Here is a 24,216-nt window from a genome sequence, read left to right on the forward strand (position 1 = left end):
TCACTCGCCATGGATTTTGCCTGAAATGGGACGGATTTGAGTGAAGAGGGCGTGTGAATAGTGTTGGGCGTTTGGGATTTAGGGATTTTGAGTCTTAGGTCTGTATGTATCCGTCCCTGTATTTTGTGGAGTTGGGTCACGGTTTAGGGGGTATCTGGGCCGGGTCGTGTTTGGTTTGGGCGTGGGTCTGGGCGAAGGAATGGGGCAGACGGGTGTTTGCGACAAAGGAAATATTTTGGGCCTGAAAAATGCCAACTAAATTGGCCCAATTTCTCCTCATTTCATCTTCAATTCATTTGACCTTCAACAATCCTTTTCCTCTTTCCTTTTTCTCTTTTTTTTTTCTAATTAGATAAAAATCAAAATTAGTTCCTAGAACTTGACTAACTAAAAAAAAACTAATTAAACCTAAAATGACGATTAACACAATTAATTAAAAACAACTACTCAAAAATCAAAACTAAAATTAAAGCAAATTAAACTATATTTTTGTGATTTTTCCATTTTTATAAACAACTTAATTACTAAACAATTATGAAAAAATGCAAAACTAACCCCTAAATGCAAAATGCAACATATTTTTGTATTTTTTTATGAATTAAAATGCACAAAAAAATGCAAGCAATTAACAGAAAAATGCCACGAAAATCCACAAAAATTGAAAATGATGAAAAGAAATTGTTTTGTTTGAAATTATGGGAGTAAGCCTGATGTTGACGAACCACTCCGAGGAGTAATTACAGCCGCTTCTGGTCGCCCTCCTTCTTCCACGAAGGTGATCTCCACGTCCGAAGGATGCACGATCTCTACATCCAAGGTTATACTGCTCCTCGGCTCGGCCATGGTCAACTCAGGTCCACTCCCCGCCGGCTCCTTTCCGACAACTCTCCTATCAGCCTCTACCCCACGCCTTTTTAGCGAAGCCTCTCCATCTTCGCCCTGGTCTGACTCATCGACCAAGTGAAACACTGTAGAAGCCGGAATCTCCACTAGTGTGGCAGTAATATGGCTACTAGGACCATCCGAGGCCGGGGTCTGAGAAATGGCAGCGGCCCGAGCAGGCTCACTTGCAGCCACACCGAGTATGGGCTCGGCCGAAATACCCAACTAGCGAAAAGCAGGCGTAGGAGCCCTCGCCCTCCTTGAAGCCCTCCGACCTATAAACAAAGAAAGATAAATAAGAGAAGATAGAAACGACGGTATAAAGGTCAATAATCAAAGTCAAAGGTAACTCGCCGGCCGAAGGTCTACGCCCAAACCTCTCATTAAAGTGCGACCACTCGCGAATCCCCATAGTATGAGGCAAAACCTGACTCACGTAGTCACGAATGTCAACGTGCGAAGGAAGATCCCGCTCGGCTACAAAAATAGAAGGATAACGATCAGATTGCCCAAAATAAACAACGAAGTCATTTGGGAGAAAAACACTTACGAGCAAAGTTCCACTCCTCAGGGAATTCGCTGGGGTTTGACACCACGTGCTCTGTCTTCACGTAGAAGAAATTTTCCCAAAAACAACGATTAGTTTATCGTCCATCTTCACCACCAACCCCTTGGTCCTACGGTGGGCATATGAATTATCGTGCCCCTATGAAAGCTTGGGGCGAAGAGAAATACCACAGTTAGACAGCTCCGCGTACTTGATAAGCATAAGTGTTGGCCCAAGTAAAGGTGAAGTTTTGAAGACTAACAAAGGAACTCAGACATGGACCAGGTCCATCTTGTGAAGCAGAGTTGTGATCAACCCAAACATGTGAGATGCACGTGAAGGAGATACACCTAACTTATCAGAAGTATTATCTCCTGATCATGATCGAAAGGTTGCATATTGGATAAGTAGAAAGACTCCTTACACAGAGAGAACACTGTTTAGGAAAAGGATAGAGTTAGAGTATGAGATCAACTAGAACTCTTCCACCATGGAAGAGTAGCGTCTGTATCCTCGTCAATCTCTAATTGCTAACTCCTTAAATATTAGTGTTGTTCTCTTTTGTAGTTAATGCACATAAGAAGAAGTTAGACGTGAATTGAGAGCAAAATAGCGAGGCAATTTTGCAAGCAATTTATGTGTGATTCAAGCGTGAAATCCTGAAGCTACTTGAACCAGATAGAAGAACCAGTTCCAAGTGTCTATCTTTTATTCTAGTTCAATTGTAGTAGGTGATTTTACATTGTACCTTTCAGCTTATTTAGAAGCAATTGTATTAGGTACTTAGAGTTTTCAAGTTAGAGTTAACTTGAAGTTGTCGCAACAGTTGAGGCTGTGTGCCACAATGGGATTAAAGTTAATCCTAGGTTTATAAAAGAGTTTTTGTAAATGCAGTTTTTGGCTCAGTGATTTTAGTGGAGAGTTTGGGAAAATCCTACTCGAAAGTAGGTCGTGGTTTTTTTCACCTTTTGAGCCAGGTGTTTTCCACGTAAAATCTTTGTGTTCTGTATTTTCTATACTTATTATTCTGCAACAGTAGTAGTTGGAACACATAGAAGAAGCAGGTCCTTCTATAATCAAGTTAAGCAAAAATTGGGTACCACACAAATCCCCCCCCCCCCTTTTGTGTGGTAGTGAAGTATAAAACATCAATTGGTATCAGAGCGGGTTATCCTTGAAGAGGCTAACACCTTAGGAACAGATCAAGATGAGTGCACCACCTGGAAACTAGGAAGGGCAATCCACTGCTAGGCCTCCACTCTTTAATGGCCAGTACTATCCCTGGTGGAAGAACAGGATGAGAGACCACATCATAGGAGAAGACTATGAACTCCGGGACATAGTTACTGATGGTCCCTTGGCTACTACAAGAAGAATGCTGAAGGAGTGGACGTGCCAAAGACAAGAGCTGACTGTATTGCTGAAGATTTGAAGAAATGGAAAAAGAATGCCAAGGCCAAGAAATTGTTTGTGTGTGGACTAGGTCCAGACGAGTACAGCAAAATTCAAAGTTGTAAGACTGCTAAGGAGATCTGGGACACTCTACAAGTGGCCCATGAAGGAACTCCTCAAGTAAAGAGATCAAGAGGAACACTGCTTTATTCTCAATATGAGAACTTCACCATAAAGGAAGGATAAGCCATCCAAGAAATGTACACAAGGTTCATAACACTAAAAAATGAACTTAAGTCTCTTGGAAGAATTATCCTTGAAGAAGACAAGGTTGAGAAAATCTTGACAAGGGTCTTGCCAGTTGGGAAAGCAAAATCACTGCTATTCAGGAATCAAAGAACATTGTTACTCTCAAGTTGGATGAGCTGATTGGAAATCTCACTACCTATGAACTAAGAAGGCAAACCATGAAGATGGATGCACCCAAGAAGGAAAGAAGCCTGGCTCTCAGAATAGCTGAAGGTGCAGACTTAGAAGATGATGAAATGGCTGTGATTACAAGGGATTTCAAGAAGTACATAATGAGAGGAAAGGGTTCTTCAAGAAGTGCAACCTTCAACAAACCAAGGGCTCCTGAAAAAAAGACCAACGAGGGCTGCTACAAATGTGGTAAGACTGACCACATGATCAAGAGTTGTCCTCAGTGGGAAATCGAATGGAAGAAGGAAAGGGCTGAACGAAGAAACAGGAAGAAGGAACAAGTTCAACCCAAAAGGAACAAAGTATCAACAAAGGCTATGGTTGATGCTTGGGAAGAAACCTCATATGAGGATTCAGAAGATGAAGCTGGAGATGAACAAGCACTTATGGCCATTGGAGAATCAGACGATGAACAAGAGGTAAGTGTGATTCATCTCAAAGACAAGATTAAACTTTTGTCTAAAGAAAGGTTATCTGAATTATTGCTAGACTTCATTGATGAGTCTGAGGTCATAAACAATGAGAAGGAAAAGCTGAGGAAAAGCTGTCTAGGGAGTGTGTGATCCTAAAAGCCAAGTGCAAAAATCTGGAATCTAGGGCCAGTGAAAGTGATAGTAAAATTACTGAGTTGAAGAACCAGGTTCATGAACTTGACTCCAGTGTCCTAGAACTTAGGTCTGAAAATTTAAAACTGAAATTAGGAACAGGTAAGAAGAAGGATGATCACACACATATCACCTTAGAAGAAAATCTAGGAAAAATGAAGGATGAGTTGTACAAGAAAGATGAACAGATAAGAGTCCTAAAAGAAGACCTAGGCAAGGTGAAGCATGAACTAGGCAGAACTTGCAAATGGTATAAGTCCTCTGATGCACTATCCTGGCTACAAGAGCACCACATTAGCAACAAGAGAGGACTTGGCTATGGGACCCCAGCACCTAAGTGGGAACCCAAAAGCAAGTACATCACACTTCCTGAAAACAAAATCTGCACACATTGTGGCAAGACTAGTCATTACAAAAGTGAATTTAATGCAAAGGAAAAGGCCAGTCAAAAGAACAAAACCTTTGTTCAAGAGAAAAATAGGCTGCTTGGATGGGCCAAAAGGAATTTAATTCACCCTTTTGCCTATAGAAAGGGGCCCAAACTAGTTTGGGTTCCTAAGACTAACCCCTGATTTCGTTTTACAGGTCCAAGTGAAGGGAAGTAGCCAAATATGGTACATGGATAGTGGCTGCTCAAAGCATATGACTGGAAGTAAGAACCAGTTCCTTTCACTTGAGGACCTAAAAGGAGGTAATGTCTCCTTTGGAAATAGGAAGAAAGGTGAAATCATTGTGGTTGGAAAGGTAGGTAAGACAGACTCACATTCTATTGATAATGTCTACTTGATAGATGGCTTGAAATATAGCCTAATCAGTGTATCACAACTGTGTGACAGAGGTAACTTGGTAGCATTCACCTCTACTAAATGTTTTGTGATCAATCTTACCACTGACAAGATTGTTTTGCAGGGAAAAAGAGTTAACAATATTTACGTTGTAGATTTGTCTACTCTTTCAGAAAATGAACTCACTTGCTTAAGTGTGTTGGACAATGTCCCCTCCTGTGGCACAAAAGACTTGGTCATGCAAGTTAAATCAACTCAACAAATTAGTCTCCAAGGACCTGGTGATAGGGTAACTTAACATCAAGTTCAAGGAAGACAAAGTTTGTGAGGCTTGTGCAAGGGGGAAGCAGGTAAGATCCTCTTTTAAAAGCAAGAAAATGGTAAGCACAACCAGCACAATGGAACTGGTTCATATGGATCTCTATGGTCCAATGAGAACATTGAGCAGAGGTGGTAAGAAATATGTCATGGTACTTGTTGATGATTACTCTAAGTTTACTTGGGTATTGGTTTTAACATCTAAGGATGAAGCATTTGACATGTTTACTACCTTTGTTAGAAAAACTCAGAAACAACTAGGTAATCAACTTTCATCAATTAGGTCTGATCATGGAACTGAATTTGAAAATGCTAAGTTTGCTGAATTTTGTGATGAGCATGGTGTAGATCATAATTTCTGTGCACCTAGGACCCCTCAACAAAATGGAGTAGTTGAAAGAAAGAATAGGACTCTTGAAGATATGGCTAGGACTATGCTTCTTTCTAGTAAACTGCCCCATAGCTTCTGGGCAAACGCTGTAAATATTGCATGTTACATCATTAATTGGTGCATGACTAGACCTCTTGTAGAGAAGACTCCCTATGAGTTACTTAAAGGGAGAAAACCAAATATATCCCATCTTAGGGCATTTGGATGCAAGTGCTTTGTGCACAATAATGGAAAGGACTCCCTAGGTAAGTTTGATCCCAGAAGTGATGAGGGAGTATTCTTGGGATATTCTTCACATATCAAAGCTTATAAAGTGTACAACAAAAGAACTTTGTGTGTAGAAGAAAGTGTACATGTAGTCTTTGATGAAACTAACATTCTTTCTGAGAGACAGGAACATGAAGATGAAGCCATTGGGCTGGTAAGAGAATTGAGTGAAGTCACAGCTCAATATGAAGATGCACCAAAAGAAAGAACAGGTGATGGAACAGGTTCTTCTATCCGGGGCAACCTGACAGGGGGAACTGAACAAAGAAGAAATGAATCTAACTCCCAAATGGAACCTGTCCATGAGCCTGTTCCTCAGCAACAAAACATGGGAGAAACTCCAAACAGAAATCAATTGGTTGTGAAACCTTACAAGTATCAAAGTTCTCATCCCATTAAGAACATCCTTACTGATCCAACTTCTGGAGTTAAAACCAAATTTCAATTAAAGAATCTGTGTGCTTTTGATGCATTCTTATCTCTTATTGAACCTAAAAATGTTGTTGAAGCTTTGCAGGATGCAGATTGGGTGAATGCAATGCAAGATGAACTCAATCAGTTTGAAAGAAGCCAAGTGTGGCATCTGGTCACAAGACCCAAGGACAGGTCAGTGATTAGCACTAAATGGGTCTTCAGAAACAAACTTGATGAAGATGGAACAGTTACAAGGAATAAAGCAGGACTGGTGGTCCAAGGTTATAGCCAAGAGGAGGGCATAAATTATGATGAGACCTTTGCTCCAGTTGCAAGACTGGAGGCAATAAGACTCCTCATAGCCTTTGCAGCACACATGGAATTTACCCTTCACCAAATGGACGTGAAGAGTGCCTTCCTAAATGGCTACTTAAAGGAAGAAGTCTTTGTCAAACAACCTCTAGGGTTTGAAAGTAAGGAGTGTCCAGATCATGTATACAAATTGGACAAGGCCCTATATGGACTCAAGCAGGCTCCTAGAGCATGGTATGAACGTCTATCCAAATTCCTGCTTGAACATGGATACAAAAGAGGTAAGATTGACAACACTTTATTCTTGAGGGAAAAAGGTAAGGATCTTCTAGTAGTACAAATATATGTTGGTGACATAATTTTTGGGGCAACCACTAAAAAACTGAGTAAGGAATTTGCAAAATTAATGGGGAGTGAATTTGAAATGAGTATGATGGGTGAGCTTAACTTTTTCTTAGGCTCACAGATCAAACAAAACCCAAATAGAACCATGATCCATCAGCAGAAATATGCAAAAGAGTTGATTAAGAAGTTTAAAATGGATGAATCAAAAGAAATAGACACACCCATTGCAACAGCAACTAAATTAGACATAGATGAACCTGGTTCATCAGTTGATTAGAAGTTGTATAGGGCTATGATTGGCTCACTTTTGTATCTTACTGCTAGCAGACCTGATATAGTTTTCAATGTAGAGCTTTGTGATCGTTTTCAGGCAAACCCTAAGGAATCCCACTTGACTGCTGTCAAGAGGATACTGAGATATTCGAAAGGCACTACTGATCTTTGTCTTTGGTACCCTAAAGGTAATACTTTTAATCTAGTAGGGTATGCTGATGCTGACTATACAGGTTTCCTTGTGGATAGGAAAAGCATCTCAGGTATGGCTCAATTTCTTGGTTCATGTCTGGTATCATGGGCCACTAAAAAGCAGAATTCAGTGGCCTTATCCACTGCTGAGGCTGAGTATGTTCCTGCTGCCTCTTGTTGTGCTCAACTGCTGTGTATCAAGCAGCAACTGATGGATTTTGGCATTGAAATTAGTTGCATCCCTATCTTTTGTGATAACACTAGTGCTATTAGTATGACCAAGAACCCAGTTCATCATAAGAGGACTAAGCACATAGATGTTAGGCATCACTTCTTAAGGGACAACTATGAGAAAGGATTGATTACCATAGAATTTTGTGCTACTGATAAACAAATTGCTGACATCTTTACTAAAGCACTGAGTAGAGAAAGCTTTGAAAGGAACAGGTTAGAATTAGGGATGATTAAGATCACGAAATGGAACCAGCTCAGAATGCACAATGAAAAAAAATTGGCTAGGAAATCTGGAACTTGTGTAAATATCTAGATTAATTTTTACTCAGTTTCATACTATAAATAGTATACTCCTGTGACATGTGTTGATATGACTCACTGATCTCTAACAAAATTTTCTCTATTATGGTAAATTGAGGCATGATCAAGAGAATTCTAAAATGAAGAACCTGGTTCATCAGTATTGGTCATCTGAAAAACAAGGTATGTTTCCTATACTCTGCACAATTAGAAATATAAATATTTAAATCATGAGCAGAGTCCTACCAATGTTCAAAAATATCAGAAAATCCTATCCGTTTATTTTTTGAACTAGTTCCGTCTCTACTAGAGTTCTCACCACATGAAATGCCTAAAATCTAGGGAAGCTTAACCATTCATTCCACCTGAAATTTCAGGTTGATTAGACCTCTAATTGACTGCTAAAAGCTACCGTTAGTCATTAAATAGGTCTCTTTCTTTAAATTCTCATCATTACCCTCTACCAACCTCCTACTCAAACCGTCAAAAATCCATTTCACTCTCAGTTTTTCTCTCTTCCAAAAGCCTAACTCACAAACTCTCTCAAGAAATCAGTTACAATGTCGAACCCTCAAGATAACCCCGGAACTCCTCCACAACCTACTCCCTCTGATTCATCCACCCCTCCTCCACCCAGCACAACTCCTCAACCTAGGAGAAGGCGAGTAAAAATGCTTGCCCACAAAATGGTGGCATCTGGTGCTCTTTCAAAGAAATTGAACGAGAAATTAAAGGCAAGTCAAGCCCAAGATTCTGAGAACTTAGAAGATTCGTTCAAATCTGCAAGTGAGGGGGAGGAACTGGGTCGTCTAACTCTGAGAAGGCTCAAAACTCCCCTTCTGAGGTACGTTCTATTTTGGTTGAGAATGTAGACAATAGGTTTGTTTTGGTTGGGTCTGTTAGGAATGTGGAATTTCTTGAGTCAAGAAGGAGAGGTGGTAAAAATAAAGATGAAAAAGAAAAGGAGAGTGAGGGTGTGCGTAGTAATGCGAGGGGAAAAGGGAAGGAAGTGGTTGGTTCTTCACCCACTTCTGAATTGATGGTACCAGCTATCTGCGGGGTTGAACAAGCAACTGTTGAAGAAAGTGGCAAGAAGTCAGGGGGAAGTGGTTCAGGGGGGGCTGCTGAAGGGTTGGTTAATTTAAGTTCACAGGCAGATGAACCCGGTTCATCTATTGAGGAAACCCTAGCAGACCTTCTAAAGAAAGTAGGTGCCAGTTATGATCCAAAGAAAAGGAGACTTCCAATACCAAAAGCCCCCAGCACTGCAAAACCTTCCAAGAAAAGAAAGGCTTCCTCCCCAACAACAACTGAAATTCCCTTTCCAAAGGGAAGAGCTACAAGAAGTAGGGTGAAACGGAGTGAGAGTGAATTACAAAAGGCTTTGGCGGAAAGCAAGAAAAAGAGGATGGATAAAGGAAAAAGTAAGGTTGCAGAGCCCTCTGAAGTTGTTGATGTTGAGGAGGTGGAACAGGTCCATCAGGAGGAACATGCAACGATGGAGGTTCAGACCCCCAAACCCAGACCAAGACTTCTTCCAAGAAGTCTTCATCTGTGTCTAAGGCTGCTGAACCTTCATTGGCCAAGAGGACAAGGTCTGCAGTGAAAAACAAACAAGTTAGAATTTCTGAAGATGAGGAATGGAGTGGTGAAGAAGAGAGTGAGTCTGATGGTGAACAAGACAAGCTGTCCAAGTTTGGCAAAAGAAAAATTTTGAAGGGAAGATTGCTGAAAGACTTGGTAGAACCAGGAATGATTCATTTGGTGATACCCTAGCTGTTCAGGGCTGGAAGGACATGGTCCTTCAGATGGATGGAAGGCTAGCTAGGAATGAAATCATTGAATTCATGGCTTGCAGAGGTCAAAGATGGCAAAGTTACCAGCCAAGTAAAAGGAGTTCAAGTGACCTTTGATGCAGAGAAGCTGGGAGAGATTCTTGACATCCCTGCTGAGGGATATGATGACTACACTTGGCAAAGATGGCCAAGTCTGGATTCCTTTCCTCCTGCCCTTGAAATCACTAGGAGATTCTATGATGTTGAAGAAGTGAATGAGGCCAAGTTTGTGCACAAAAGTGAAATGAAGCCACAACACAAAGTCATCTTTGAGTTTGTCAACAAGTGCCTACTGCCCAGGCAAGAAAGAAGGCATAGTGCTAACTATATGGACTTAGTTCTGATGGAGTGCCTTGAAAGTGGAAGGCAAATCAACTGGCCTGCATTCATCATCAAGCTACTGGACAGGATCATCAATGGCTCCAAGGCCTATGCCACCCCCTATGGATTTATTTTGACTACTGTTCTGGATCGGTGCAAGGTGCCTCTGAAGAAGTGGGAAATGGCCACAAGCAAGGACTATTTTGGCATTAATACCCTGCTTGCTTGTGACTATCTAGTCAATGCCATTCCAAATGAACCTGGTTCATCCAAGAAGGTACCTATCAACAGTAAAGTCAGGGCTCTAGTTCAGGAAAGTGAGGCCAAGGATGCTGAGATAGCTAGGCTGAAGGCTCGCAGAGGTTGAATCTGAGAGGGATGCTCTCAGAACTGAGCTTACCAAGGAAAAGGAGAAGAATGATGGGATTATTCACAATATGCTGAATCTTCTACAAGCCCAAAACCAACCCTCTAGCTCCCCCAAGCCTTAGGAATTCTAGCCTTTATCTCCTGAACCTGTCTAGTACCACCAGTGACCCAGATTAGAGATTTCTTTTTCTTTTTGCTCATGTTTTGAATATTTTGTTTTCTGTTTGTGGATTGTGGTAGCGACATATCTTCTATCAATGATATCTACTGTTTTGCTCTTGGTGACTGTTAATATTTCATTGATAGTTTAAATATGTTTGCCTGATTACTGATGATTGATCCATGATTGCACTTGAAGTTGCCCCGGTGGCCATGAGTACTTATTAAATTCTGGAAATCACACTTTGTTTATGCAACTTTTTGATGATGCCAAAAGGGGGAAGATATATTGTGCTTTACATATTCTGAATAAGTGATGTTTATAACCTAATTAACCTGGTCCTTCATGATAAGTGAATTTTTCTAAACTTTGTATTGATGAATAAGCTGAGTTCTAACAGGGCCTAAGTGAGTGATAAGCACAGAGTTTGTCATCATCAAAAAGAGGTAATTAGTTGGCCCAAGTAAAGGTGAAGTTTTGAAGACTGACAAATGAAGACTGACAAAGAAACTCAGACATGGACCAGGTTCATCTTGTGAAGCACAGTTGTTATCAACCCAAACATGTGAGATGCACGTGAAGGAGATACACCTAACTTATCAGAAGTAATATCTACTGATCATGATCGAAAAGGTTGCATATTGGATAAGGAGAAAGACTCCTTACACAAAGAGAACACGGTTTAGGAAAAGGATAGAGTTAGAGTATGAGATAAACTAGAACTCTTCCACTATGGAAGAGTAGCGTCTGTATCCTAGTCAATCTCTAATTGCTAACTCCTTAAATATTAGCGTTGTTCTCTTTTGCAGTTAATGTACATAAGCAGAAGTTAAACGTGAATCGAGAGCAAAATAGCGAGCCAATTTTGCAAGCAATTTATGTGTGATTCAAGCGTGCAATCCTAAAGCTACTTGAACCAGATAGAAGAACCAGTTCCAAGTGTCTATCTTTATTCTAGTTCAATTGTAGTAGGTGATTTTACATTGTACCTTTCAGCTTATTTAGAAGAAATTGTATTAGGTACTTAGAGTTTTCAAGTTAGAGTTAACTTGAAGTTGTCGCAACAGTTGAGGCTGTGTGCCACAACGGGATTAGAGTTAATCCTAGGTTTACAAAAGAGTTTTTGTAAATGCAGTTTTTGGCTCAGTGATTTTAGTGGAGAGTTTGGGAAAATCCTACGAGAAAGTAGGTCATGGTTTTTTCACCTTTTGAGCCAGGTGTTTTCCACGTAAAATCTCTGTGTTCTTTATTTTTGTACTTACTATTCCGCAACAGTAGTAGTTGGAACACATAGAAGAACCAGGTCCTTCTATAATCAAGTTAAGCGAAAATTGGGCACCACACAAATCACCCTCCCCCCCCCCCCCTCTTGTGTGGTATTGAAGTATAAAACATCAATAAGGAAAAGCTTGTATATGTACGTAGAGAGCTGAGCCGGGCACACATTGTAAAAACGGCAAAAATCCTCCGCCAAGGAAGGAGAGGAAGTGTGTAGCCAACAACGAACGGGTACGCGTAAAATGCGCAATACCCTGGGCAATGTATTTGCACTACATCACTACCCGCGGGGATGATTTCAACGTGGGCCGGGATTCGCCACTTAGCCCTAAATGCAGCAATCGCTGCCGCATCCATCGCAGAAACGACGGGTTCAGGTTCACCCTCAGGTGGGTTCTTGAAGACTGACCTAGCCTTCCCCGAACGTGGAATTATCTCATCCACGGTGGGGAAGTTCTCATCTTCTATCAAGGCTGCCCCTTCTTCATGAGGAGGTGCGTCCACAGCCAACGTTACAGGATCAGAGGAAACACTAGCCATTTTTCTGATTGTATGCGAAAAGGAAATGCAAAGATGAAGGAGATGACAATAGCAAAAGATACTGAAGAGAGAGAGAAAACACAGAAGCTGGAAACTTGAAGAAGGAAAAACTCAGGTTTCGAAGGTTCTAAAAATGCAACAATTCAAATGAGGAGTGCCTATCCCTATTTATAAGAATGTGGGCACCCCAATCGAGAATGCCCAAACGCCGCCTCATTAGTTTCAAAATGGAAGAGGCGCAGGAAACGATGTAACGTATTGGGAACATGCGCCATAATGATGCATGATGAAATGATGTCATTTCAAACTGACGTAACGGTCAGGTGTGGCTCTTGAGTGCCACGTCACCACCTCGCCATAAAGGGTTACTCCTCGGCCAATATGCTCAGATTTCTCAAAAATTGCAACTGGCAAAGTCCGCCCACCGAGCTCGTCCAAAAACAACCCCGACGGGCGGAGGGACTAACTGTATGGGTCAAAATCTAATCTAATCGAATGGACCTCACCTGAAATAGGGAAATCAAGAATAAATTAGGCCGAGGTCATGCTTAAGAAGCAACATTGGCGAGCCGAGCAGCGAATGTCGAGGTCGAGCACTCAGATCGGCCAAAACGGCTAGTTTAGCAATAAGATATTTCCAAAGAATATTCAGAGGAATATTCTCTGTATTTTGTACTTTCAGTAGGTAAGGGGAATGTCCCGTATAAGTAGGAATAGAGAGAGAAAGAAGGGGATCTAATTTTTCAACCTTGATAAGCTCTCTCTAGAAAAGTTGACTCTCACGTAACTACAAACTTTATCTTTATACAAGATTGGATTTACTGCGTTTTTCCGAGCTTTCCACGTCAGATCCGATAAAGTACTTGATATTCCCACGTTTGGTTATCTTACATCATTGTCAGAGGGAGAATCATCCACCTCGTTATACATTTGGGTGAATTATTCTCTTTATTTACAGCTATTGCCATTCATCATATTTATTGTTTGTCTTCAATCGCTCATTTACTCACAAGAATATCATTAAATTTCCTATGGGCTTTTAATAACTTTGAATGCGGTTTCTACGCAATTATTACCAATCAATCTTGGATCTAGAACTTATTACATGTAAATAAAATTAACCTATTATCATTTATTTAATTGGTTTAAGACTTTTTGGTCAAACAATTATCCAATCCCATTTCAAATTTTTTTTTTTTTCGTCGGAAAATAACGATCAGGGTTTTCTTTTGCAAAGACCACAGTTGATCTGATTGTAAATGTACTCAGTGCTATTTTTCGTGCGGGGCATTTTGCCTTTTGGTATGGTGAGCAGATGAATTAACGAGCAATGACATTAATTTTGTCATATAATTCAGAAATGAATAATTATCAAACACTCTAGGCTGCTTATCTACAATAATGGCCCAAATGGAACAAGAATTTCCAAGAAATAAATGTTACAGCTTAAAACATTCTTATCCAGATCAACACCTAACAATGAACAGATAGGCTTTTGTTCACTACAACCTATCAGCACTACCACTTGTCAAATTGAACAACATCAAAAACTAGAATGTGTGTCAAATCTATAAGCTACTTTGTCCATCAATACCCTCACTTCAACATTTGTTTAAAGGAAGAAAATGTGTGTCAAAGACATAAGAACAACACCATGTAGCATGAACTTGGAAGCGCGAAGAGCAGTGCCACCATCAGCTAGGATGTGCTCAGCAACATTGAAGAAACCTGTCGCCACATTGTACAATGAGTTCAACTTCTATAGTAAAACAATTTTTACACTCAAGTCATCTAGAAGATAACTTCAGGTATAAGAGGTGGGATTAGTAATCTGACAAATTACCTGCTACAACAAGTTAAAAATATATTGATAAAATCCTTTCAGAATTAGGTTAGTATATCATTTAGTATTGCCTAATATTCTTCTCAAGAATTTTGCTTGTGATACTAGAGAAACTACAGGACATTTTTGTATAGTAAAGTATACGGACTGGAGAAAGTTTAACCTCTTCTAGGGCCATAACTACATCCTTCCTTGATAGTCTCTTCGACCACCCTAATGGTGGCCTTATTATAGAATCTGAAGTTTGACAGTATATTTCCAAGACAATTTAGCACAAGGTGTGTCTCCTTCAAGCATGGTCCGCTGCAATATTGATCGGTATATTCAGGTGGTACATTGAGATCCCCTGTCTCAGTCAGTCTATAAGCCTCCTCACAACTACTGTATATCTGCAGCTACCATCATTTGAAGTAAGTTACCATCATTCAAAATACAACAACAACGACAAGTCAACAACATACCCAGTAAAATCCTACTAGTGGGGTCTGGGGAGGGTAGGATGTACGCAGACCCTACCCCTCCGGAAGGGTAGAGAGGCTGTTTCTGGGAGACCCTCGGCTCAACAGAAGAGATAAATATATACATCATTCAAAATGTATTCCATATATATATATATATATATATATATATATATATATATATATATATATATATATATATATGTACTGTTTCCAACTATAAATTCACGTATATAAGCGGTTCCTTCTTGCTTAATTGCAACATAGGCAAAGATTAAGTGAGAACATTGATGTCTAAGAATTACTTACCTGCTTATCGCTGAAACATCGCAAAGCTTTAGAGAAAAGATAGCCAGGTTGAGCATCAGCTGTGCCACCCCCATATTCATGAGGATAATCTCCGTTTTGCGATGAATATCCTCCATTTGTTCCTCCATAATTTGGCAGATATTCATTTTCAAGTACTCCTGCAGCTGCGGTTTGAGTCCCATAATCATCTGCTTTCCCTGTCAAGAACAATTTGCATTCACATAAACTGTCAGAAGATTTAACATTAGAACAAGAAGAAAAGTAGAAAGCATATTTCACCTTGTGTGAACGAGAAAAACAAGATGCAAGTCACGGCTAAAGCTTGAAGAGAATACTTCATGTTAATAGATTCCGGAAAGTGAATAATTTCTTCAAGATTTAAAACAACAAAATTTTGGGGAATGTTCTACATTGAGGATGGTTGTAGATTTTATATTTGAAAAATTCAATTATGGTATGGAATTATAAGGAAGCTTGTAACAGAAGAATCTACAATAGTCAAGTAAAACAAGAGAAATTTCATGGGGAAAAGTAAAAGAAATGGGTGATCTGCTCGATGGAAACTTAAAATATTGGATGGTCTAAAAAGCAGAATGCAGCTGAACTGCAACGGCCATTACTTGCTTGAGGTCTTTTGCATTAGAAATCAAACCTAAAAGATCCATTCTTGTGCTGGAAATTACCGTCTCCAATTTTCTAGAGTTATATTGGATGGTAGTGCCGTTCGTTGACCAACTCACGCCATGAAGGCATTTTTAAAATTTAAAAAAAAAAAAAGAAAGCAAAAACCCACAAAGATCTCGCCCCGCCCCGCATAGTATTTTTACCCGCGTCTACCTGACCCCACATAGACCCGCGTCCACCTGCCCCGCACTGCACCGCACCAGTATTATTTTTTCATTTGGTTTATTTATTAAATTTTTAATTTTGGGTCGAATTTTCAACTTAATCAACCAAAAAACTGAAAATTATTTTTATTTCTTAGGTGTTGAATCTCAATTAAAAAAGAAAAACAGTATTAATTCTACCATTGTGATTTGGAATGAAAAGAATCCAAACGAAGCACTTTATGATGACATAACGTGTGATCATTGTAAAATATTGTTACTGTGATACTCTTTCTTAGTTTTTGAAAAAATATTATTTTCAGATCTCTAAGTAGTATTAACGTGTTAGCATTGACGAACTATATCATAAAATTATTATTAATATAATAAACAAATTGTTTGTATTTTTTTTTTACAAAGTGGATTAGCAATTTGTTGAGAAGCAAGTTTTATGGGTCATATGGTGATCACAGGAAACTCAAAATAAGAAAAAAATCCTTATACCCGCGTAAACCCGCATAGACCCGCAGCCCGCCCCGCATCAGTTTTTATGAAAAATATTTCAACCCGCACTTGCCATCCCTAACATGGAGAATATGATAACTTAAAATCTTAGTCCTAGGTCAGAAAGCAACACCCAACCTCCAGAAGCAAGCTAGTGTAGCTTTGGTGGGTAGGAATAAGGGACAGTATGAAGACCTTCATTCATTCTTTAGATCAGAATATCAAGAATTCACTTTTAAGTGTTCACATTAGCAAAATGTTACATGTGACAGATAACAAACTAATAAATCGTTAGTCCTTGTCAATTCAGTCTATACAAATTTCCAAGAGGAAACCTGCTATGGTTCCTCATTCAAGCACTAAGTAATAGAAAACATTGATACAGGGAGATGTATAGTGAACTCTTGATGATTCCTTAGCCACTAGTACTTCTCGGAAAGACAGGAACCCACAGAAATAGTGAAATAAGGTGAAAGACCAAACCCAGCTTCCATTTTGGAAATATTAAAGATGGGGCCGTGTCACTTCTTCGTGATTGTTCCTCTTACGAGTCTTCTCGGTTAAGGACCAAGACGCAGTTGAACTTCTGCCATTGTACGCTCCTTTAAACCACAAGAAGAATCTTCAACTGGCAGGAAACCATCCTAGCCTCGAAAGGCCAACTTAGAACACAATATTGATGCTTTATGACCACAGATGCTGAAATTAAAACCTTTTCAGCTAACACAGCTTTCAATGATCAAATATCTCCATTTCCTTTACGAGAAGGGGCTTAAACCACATGTCAGGAGCCTATATTGCTAGCCAGCTTATGTTTCGCCCTCTTTACATGGTTGAAGTAGTCAAGAAAAACTTCTTTCATAGAAGCTGCATGAGCACAAAGACTTAAACCAGTCATGAGTACAGTTCACTCCATCTAGACGAGAACAGAGATGAAAAGGAAGAAAAGATTCATCATCATGTATGGAGGCAGAACAAAAACCTTTTATAAATTAACACCTAGGTTTCATGTATAAGATATAAACAAGGGCTCCATCTTCGCATTCACAGTGAAGCATCCATAGTAAGTATTGGTTTGGTATTGATAAGAACGAGCCAGTAACTCCTTTTTCCTTCACTCAGGTCCTTGATCTGAAAATCAGATTTCTTCAGATCAATTAAGCACCTCATTATTATTCCAAATCTCACAGAAAAACGAGTGCATGTTACTTTTCTTTTAACAGCTCATTCACTTCCTGCGCATAAAAGGGTGAAAATGAACAAAAAGTTAAGTATAAAATTTTTCTTCATCCTCATTTTGAAGAAAAAGTTAGCTGAAATATCAAAAATTACCAGAATTTCGACCCCAGTAGATATAAAACAACAAGATGTCACAGAGGAGATATACAAAGTGAAACTTTCGCAATCCAAGACAAGCAAATTATAAAGGAGATATACAAAGTGAAACTTTCGCAATCCAGGACAAGCAAATTATAATACAAACCAGCTTAAACAGCAATCCAACCAGATATAAACATCAAGATTTCTATAGAGAGATTAAGTTGCTCGGACACGGTGCGGGTGTTCGACACGGGTGCGGATCTAGAGATCGGATCCTTCAAGATGCAAATTCTACGATTCGGGGATACGGATCCTAGTAAGGATATATGTGGGGGGATCCGGCTAAAAATAATTAAAAATATAAAAATATCTCTAAATTATGAGAAATTTTGTGGAATATTTATGTATAGCTTGTAAAGTGTGGATTTCTTTTTTATTCTCAAGTTGTAGATAAGAAAAGGATTGATTTCTTAGATAAGGTATGCTATTTTATTCAAATTTATCCTAATTTTGGTTTTGATTTCTGGAACTAAATTATATATTGTCTCAAATTTTTTCGTCCGTCGTGGTCAAAGTATCCAAAATCGTTTGACCAGATCCGGTACGGATCCCATACCCACACTCATACTAGTGTCGTGTCGACACGGCTACGGCACCTAAACTGCCATGTCGGAGCAACTTAGGTTACACCTAAAATAGAGATTAGATACAAAAGGAACATAACCTTAAACTATGGAGTTTTAATCCTTCAAACATTCTACTAAACCATTTTTTCCCAAATTGTAAGGAAATTGCATAGGCTGTCTTTCTTCGTCGTGTCCATCTTCTCCTCCAATAAACCATTGCCTCTGCTACAGTTATTGGTTTTAACCCATGAAATATTAAACATGTATATTACAAACAGAAAATCCAATTCAAAGCTACAATATTGAAGGATTAGCAATAGTAGGTAAAACCGACTAAAATGCCTGCTTCTGCCAGCACGATATTAAACGCGGACAGGGGGCAAAAAATTAATTAAATGATCAAAGCATTGGTTGTTTGAACAAAGGTTCAAAAAATATGTGAAGGGTCCTCCACGCCACCCCTTCGATACAAAATCTAGAGCGTTGACGTACACTGGATGCTTCTTCGTTCATCAATTTAGGACCGGCTAAGAAGACTTATAGTCAGGAAACCTAGCTCTCAACAGCTTCTTACTAGTAGGATATAGGAATATTCAAAAAATCACGGAGTAATCTTTTTTCATTTGTTTAGACATTCACAAGAAGTAATTGAGTGAACTACTGACAGCAGTTCCACAGTCATGTCTTCGTATTTCGAAAAGGAAAAGAAAACATCATTGTAAGAAGACTCTCCATGATATTGTAATAAATATTAGTATAAAAATCATTTGTTTCGCGTATTTCTATTTGGTGTGTAAAGAAAAATTACTGTAGCACAGAATGATTGAGGCGGCTTGTTTGCTAACGGTGGTTGAGTCACCCATTCATTTTGCAATTTCTTCCAAAAAAATTGGCGTATTCAACTGATGAAATTCTTTGATATATCGGATGAAAAGAAAAATACAATGCTGAATGAGGTGATCAGCATCCTCTCCATGATTGTTATATATACAGCACCAGCTCACTGTAACTCTTGGCCTCCTTAAATTGTAGGCTGCCAAAATGGAACCTGATGCTGCACTCTATGCAAAGAAGCAACATTGTTAGGTACCTTGGACTTCCATAATGACAACTATATCGGGTTTGACCCATCCCCATTATGTAAAATGTTATAGTATGACTTCACTGAAAAGCATCTTGTGGATATACCATTCCATATTAACTTATCAGAATCTCTTTTACCGGATATTCCAAATTAACTTATCATACTCGCCAATTAGTGTTCTGTAAGAACTCTTCTACATCATTCGTTCTATAATCCTAATTGGGGTTTACTAAAAGATAAGTCAAATGATTACTGACCACTGCACTTTTAAGTAATTCAGCAATTGTAGTCCTTTAAGCTGTCATGATGGAGAACACATTAGATAACTTTCAGATGATTTCTACACCTCACAGCAAGCCCAATCCTATCTCACTGACATTCCTAACCAAAATAAAATCAACCTTAAGAAAGTCTATTCCTCACGAATATAGTCTTAAGAAGTCTAGAATTAATTTTCCATGCCAACACATCCTGAGCAGTCCTGAAATTTAGCTCTGACAGCAAAACATGACTGCTATATTTCAAAACACCTGATGACTCCACTAAGATGATTGCATATGCCATCTCTGACTAATACAACAACAAACAACAACAACAACAACCTAGTAAAATGCCACAAGTGGGGTATGGGGAGGTAGTATGTACGCAGACCTTACCCCTAACCCGAAGGCGTAGAGAGGTTGTTTCCGAAAGACCCTCGGCTCAAGATAATAAGAAAAACAAAAGGAGAGAATATTAGTTTCACCATAGAGATCATAAATTGCAGAAGAAAAATACAAGGCAGAAATGATGGCTAGTAAATAGATCTTGCATTGAAAAGAGAAAGTATTAAGACATGGCAATACCCCTAGTTATTTAGACTAAAACCTTACCACACAACGGTACAAAGTAACGCGAGACTCAACTACCTCCTAGCCTACAACCGTAATACTCGACCTCCACAACTTCCTATCAAGTGTCATGTCCTCGGAAATCTGAAGAATAATGCTGTTCATATTTCACCGAAACAAAGAAGAATAAAGCAGTTCTGTTACAAATTAAGCCCAACTTACAATTTTCCCAGTTGACAAGTTATATTAGATGCTTCAACTAACACTATAAATTAAGAACTGCTGCTTAGTAGTAATAGGTCAGACCTAATTGCATACAATAGAAACATTTAAAACAAGAGAAAATATCTCTCTACGGAATACACAGATATTTGTCTATTGAGAAAGTCTTGTGACATCTTTCTATTTTTATTCTGTCAATTAAATAGGAAAACATATGACCACGAAAGTCAACATCTGATCATCAGGAGTCATAGAGTAGCGCCTTTACTTTATACACTTGTCCATTCCTAGTCCATTAGACTGGCACTATATTATAACTAAATCCCACTTTTCCCTCTCAAGACATTTGAAAATCGTTTTCCGGAAAGGAATCAAATTTAAACTCCTGCCCGTCTAGTAATTCTTTTTGTCCTTCTTGCCTCTTTCGCATCTTTTACCATTAGGATTTTATAATTGCAAATACAGTGACCAAAGGAGCAAAGATTGGAAGAAGGTATATTTTTATTTAGAAAAACATCAAAATAATTAACAACTTAAAAATCAAACAGACATGTTTATCAAAAATAAAAGTGTATAGGGCAACAAAAGAAGTAGAAGAAAACGAGGAAAGGCTAAGAGACATAGAGGAGATTATAACACCAAACCTATAGTAACTTATCAGGAAATCAGTCATACCTATATTACATCTGGCTCCAGCCTGTTGAGTCAATAGCAATGTTATGTTCACGGTGGGCTAACGAGCAGTGTAGGTTGTCGGCTTTAAGTGATGATAATCACTCCTAAAAAAAGATACTATGAAGTAGTAACGGGTTCCACTAGCATCCCCTTTTTCCTGCACTCCCTTAAAACATCCCGAGCTTCTTCACTACAGCTTGATTGGACAATTGAATCAAAATATAATTTACATGTGGAAGCGTCAGGGATGCATCCATTTGCTTCCATTGACAAAAACAAGTTCTTAGCTTCATCAAATCTCCCCGAGTTAAATAAGGCCCTAATAAATGCACCATAAGTATGATTATTAGGGGTCAAATCCAGTGTCAACATGCTTACAAGAAGCCTTTGTGCCTCATCAATCTTATTCATCCTACAAAAACTTTGAATTAAGGCATTGAAGGAGAAAACATCTGCTTTTATTCCATCATCTTGCATTTTTCTTAATAATTTCATTGATCCACCAACATCTCCGAGGACACAGAGTGCACGAATTAAGATATTGTATGTAACAGCGTTTGGAGCAACTCCCCATTCTACCATCTCTGTGAAACAGTCTAAAGCATCGTCAATCCGATTTACTCTACAAAGGCTATCAATCAGTGAACTAAACGTGAAAATGTCTGGTCGAAAACCATGTTCCAATAGCATGACCAGTAGCTCACGTACCTTGTCAACCTTCCCTACCTTAGAATGTCCACTAATAAGAGTGTTGAAAGTCACAAGATTGGGAGCGAGACCTCTCTGAAGCATGTCTTTAAAAGCCTCTGATGCTTTCTCCATCATTTTGATTTTGCAGAAGCAATCAATGACCCGGTTATAGAAGAATGTGTTAGATACAAGACCATCCTTAAACATCTGGAACAAATATTCATTCCCCTTTTCTACTTTCCCTGCTTTGTAAAGAGCATCAACAAGTGCAAGATATATATCAATACTAACCTTCATACCTCGAAGAGTGATAAAGTCTAACATCTGACAAGTATCATCAAGCTCTAATCCTTTGACTAAACAAGTCAGTACAATGTTAATAGTAGCGTTATCCAGGACGTAACCTCTATCAATTGATATTCTTAAAAGTTGGGCTGCTTCTGTTGGCAAAAAATTAGTACTAAGGCAATGTAGCACGGAAGCAAAAGCTATATTAGGCAAGGCAGGTTCCTTCTCTAACCATCTAGATAATAATTCAAAACTCTTATCTGGTGGCATACAACGAAATACCCCATTAACCAATGATCTTACAGTAGCTTCAGTTGGAACAATATTCCTATCCTTCATTCTCCGGAAGAGCTCAAAAGCCTCGTCCACCCTTCTAGCATTACAAAACCCATCAACCAAAATGGTGTAAGTAAACACATTGGGAGAGTATCCCGCTCCTTCCATCTGTTTAACCAACCGAATCGCTTCCTCCACAACCCCAACCTTACAAACTCCATGAATGAGAATATTATACGTAAACCTATCCGGATTACAATTATCCACCTGCATTTGCTGAAACTTTAGATAAGCTAAGTCAAGTGAATTGGACTTGACCAACGCATCGATCACTGCATTATACAACCTAGTACTAGGAGCGACTCCCAAATAAGAAGCCTGCTCCAAAATGTCAGCACAGTACTTTCCCAAGCCTAATCTCCCCCAACTACCAATCAGAACACAAAGCAAATCCACAGTAATTAAATTTCCAGAGTTTCTGATATCCTGAACTAGCTCAGCTGACAACAAAAGGGGACCTTTTCTATACAGTACATTACCTAAGACCCCCTTAACTGATTGATTCTTGGCAAAAGAGGGACAAATATTCGTAATCCAGATGTAAAATCTAAAAGGGTGTAATGGATTTTCTTGATTATGCAGAATACTAACAACTGCTTGCTGATTAAGAGTAACCCTCTTGGCTTTATACTCATGGTTTAGCAATAAATACCAGTCATTTCTTGCAAGAATCTGAGTAAAATACCCGTAATCAATACCACTTCCTTGAAAGTTTCGTTTTTTAGCTGCAATTGAAGTGTTGGAACGCCAGTTCAATGAAGACTTACCGGGTGAAGTTTGTTGAGTGGTGGTGCTGCTAGTGGTCGCAACAGAGTCAAGATTTGAGGGTTTTGGAGTAATGGGTCTGAGGGAATTGTGGTTTTGTTTAGAGAGATTTGTGAAAGCAGGTGAAGAAGCCCTTGAAGCTAGAGAGGAGAACCCTTTCATTCCCCTTTGGAAATCACAGAGTTCAGTTCTGTATGCGACTATGTAGAGAGAACCCTCCGACTTGAATTAAAAAAAGAGCAACTTCTTTTAGTAGACTTTGTTTTTTCCTTCTTTTTTTACACAATAAAGCTTGTGTGTGTCAAGAACTAAAAAGTAAAACTGATTAACAACCCGTTTGGCCAAGCTGTAAAAAATTTCAAAAGTACTTTTTTTCAAAAGTGATTTTCTCAAAAGTACTTTTGGTGAGAAGCCGTTTGTGTTTGGCTAATTAGTTTGAAAAGCACTTCTGAGCAGCAATTAGTATTTGGCCAAGCTTTAAAAAACTGCTTCTAAGTGTATTTTTCTCAAAAGTGCTTCTCAAAAAAGTGCTTTTGGAGAGAAGCTACTTTTTTCTGCTTCTCCTCAAAAGCACTTTTTTTCCTTCCAAAAACTTGGCCAAACACTTCAATTTTTGGCCAAAAATGCTTTTGGCCAAAAAAAAGCACTTCTGGCCAAAAAGAAGCTTGGCCAAACAGGCTATAAATGGAGTGGAGACAAAATTATAAATACAAAAATGTTGGGGCTTTTAATTAATTTTTTGGCAAGATACATAAATTTAGTCAATGTTCCTCAACTAGACATAGGTGTGTCTCGTGGATATCTGGATCCAGTAGATGTTACGATCCAAAATCTTACAAAGGTTGTGATGGCGCCTAACCCACCGCTTGCTAGGCAAGCCAACACTCAACAATAATAATAGAGTCCAATTATATAAGTCATTAAATGATTCATGATATAAACAATAACGCGGAATAAATCATAAATCAATATCAAAAGTACATAATCAATGACAGGGTCTAAACACGACTACAACCATCTAACAAACGCCTAAAACCAAATGTCACATCATCATGAGCATCTAATAAGAGTAACTAGTTTCAACTGAACAACAATAACATTTGTCAGAAAAGAAATACATAGACAATAGATATTTAGGGAAGAAGGACTCCATGTTAAGCGGATCGGATCAAGTAAAGCAGCTCACCACGAAGTTTTTA

General features: G+C 38.9%; 2 protein-coding genes across 4 annotated transcripts; both read right to left on the reverse strand.

The window, feature by feature from the left end:
- Window positions 1-13,605: 13,605 nt before the first annotated feature.
- LOC109212925 lies at window positions 13,606-15,562 on the reverse strand. Of its 2 annotated transcripts, none has more exons than XM_019376656.1 (4): window positions 15,130-15,562; window positions 14,851-15,047; window positions 14,247-14,472; window positions 13,606-13,968 (listed from the first exon to the last, which is right to left on the reverse strand). In XM_019376656.1, exons 1-4 carry the CDS (start codon window positions 15,188-15,190, stop codon window positions 13,853-13,855), a joined length of 600 nt encoding a protein of 199 aa, XP_019232201.1. In that variant the 5' UTR covers window positions 15,191-15,562; the 3' UTR covers window positions 13,606-13,852. The 2 variants fall into 2 exon arrangements, with proteins under 2 accessions (XP_019232201.1, XP_019232200.1); XM_019376655.1 differs by having other exon boundaries at window positions 14,247-14,478.
- An 838-nt stretch (window positions 15,563-16,400) lies between these two features.
- Window positions 16,401-23,237, reverse strand: LOC109212926 (putative pentatricopeptide repeat-containing protein At3g16890, mitochondrial). 2 transcript variants are annotated; one of them, XM_019376658.1, is made up of 3 exons: window positions 20,939-23,237; window positions 17,164-17,416; window positions 16,401-17,048 (listed from the first exon to the last, which is right to left on the reverse strand). In XM_019376658.1, exon 1 carries the CDS (start codon window positions 23,177-23,179, stop codon window positions 21,056-21,058), a length of 2,124 nt encoding a protein of 707 aa, XP_019232203.1. In that variant the 5' UTR covers window positions 23,180-23,237; the 3' UTR covers window positions 16,401-17,048; window positions 17,164-17,416; window positions 20,939-21,055. The 2 variants fall into 2 exon arrangements, with proteins under 2 accessions (XP_019232203.1, XP_019232202.1); XM_019376657.1 differs by having other exon boundaries at window positions 16,401-17,416.
- Window positions 23,238-24,216: the final 979 nt, after the last annotated feature.

This window comes from Nicotiana attenuata, unplaced genomic scaffold, assembly GCF_001879085.1.
Source record: "Nicotiana attenuata strain UT unplaced genomic scaffold, NIATTr2, whole genome shotgun sequence".
Classification (NCBI taxonomy): Eukaryota; Viridiplantae; Streptophyta; class Magnoliopsida; order Solanales; family Solanaceae; genus Nicotiana; species Nicotiana attenuata.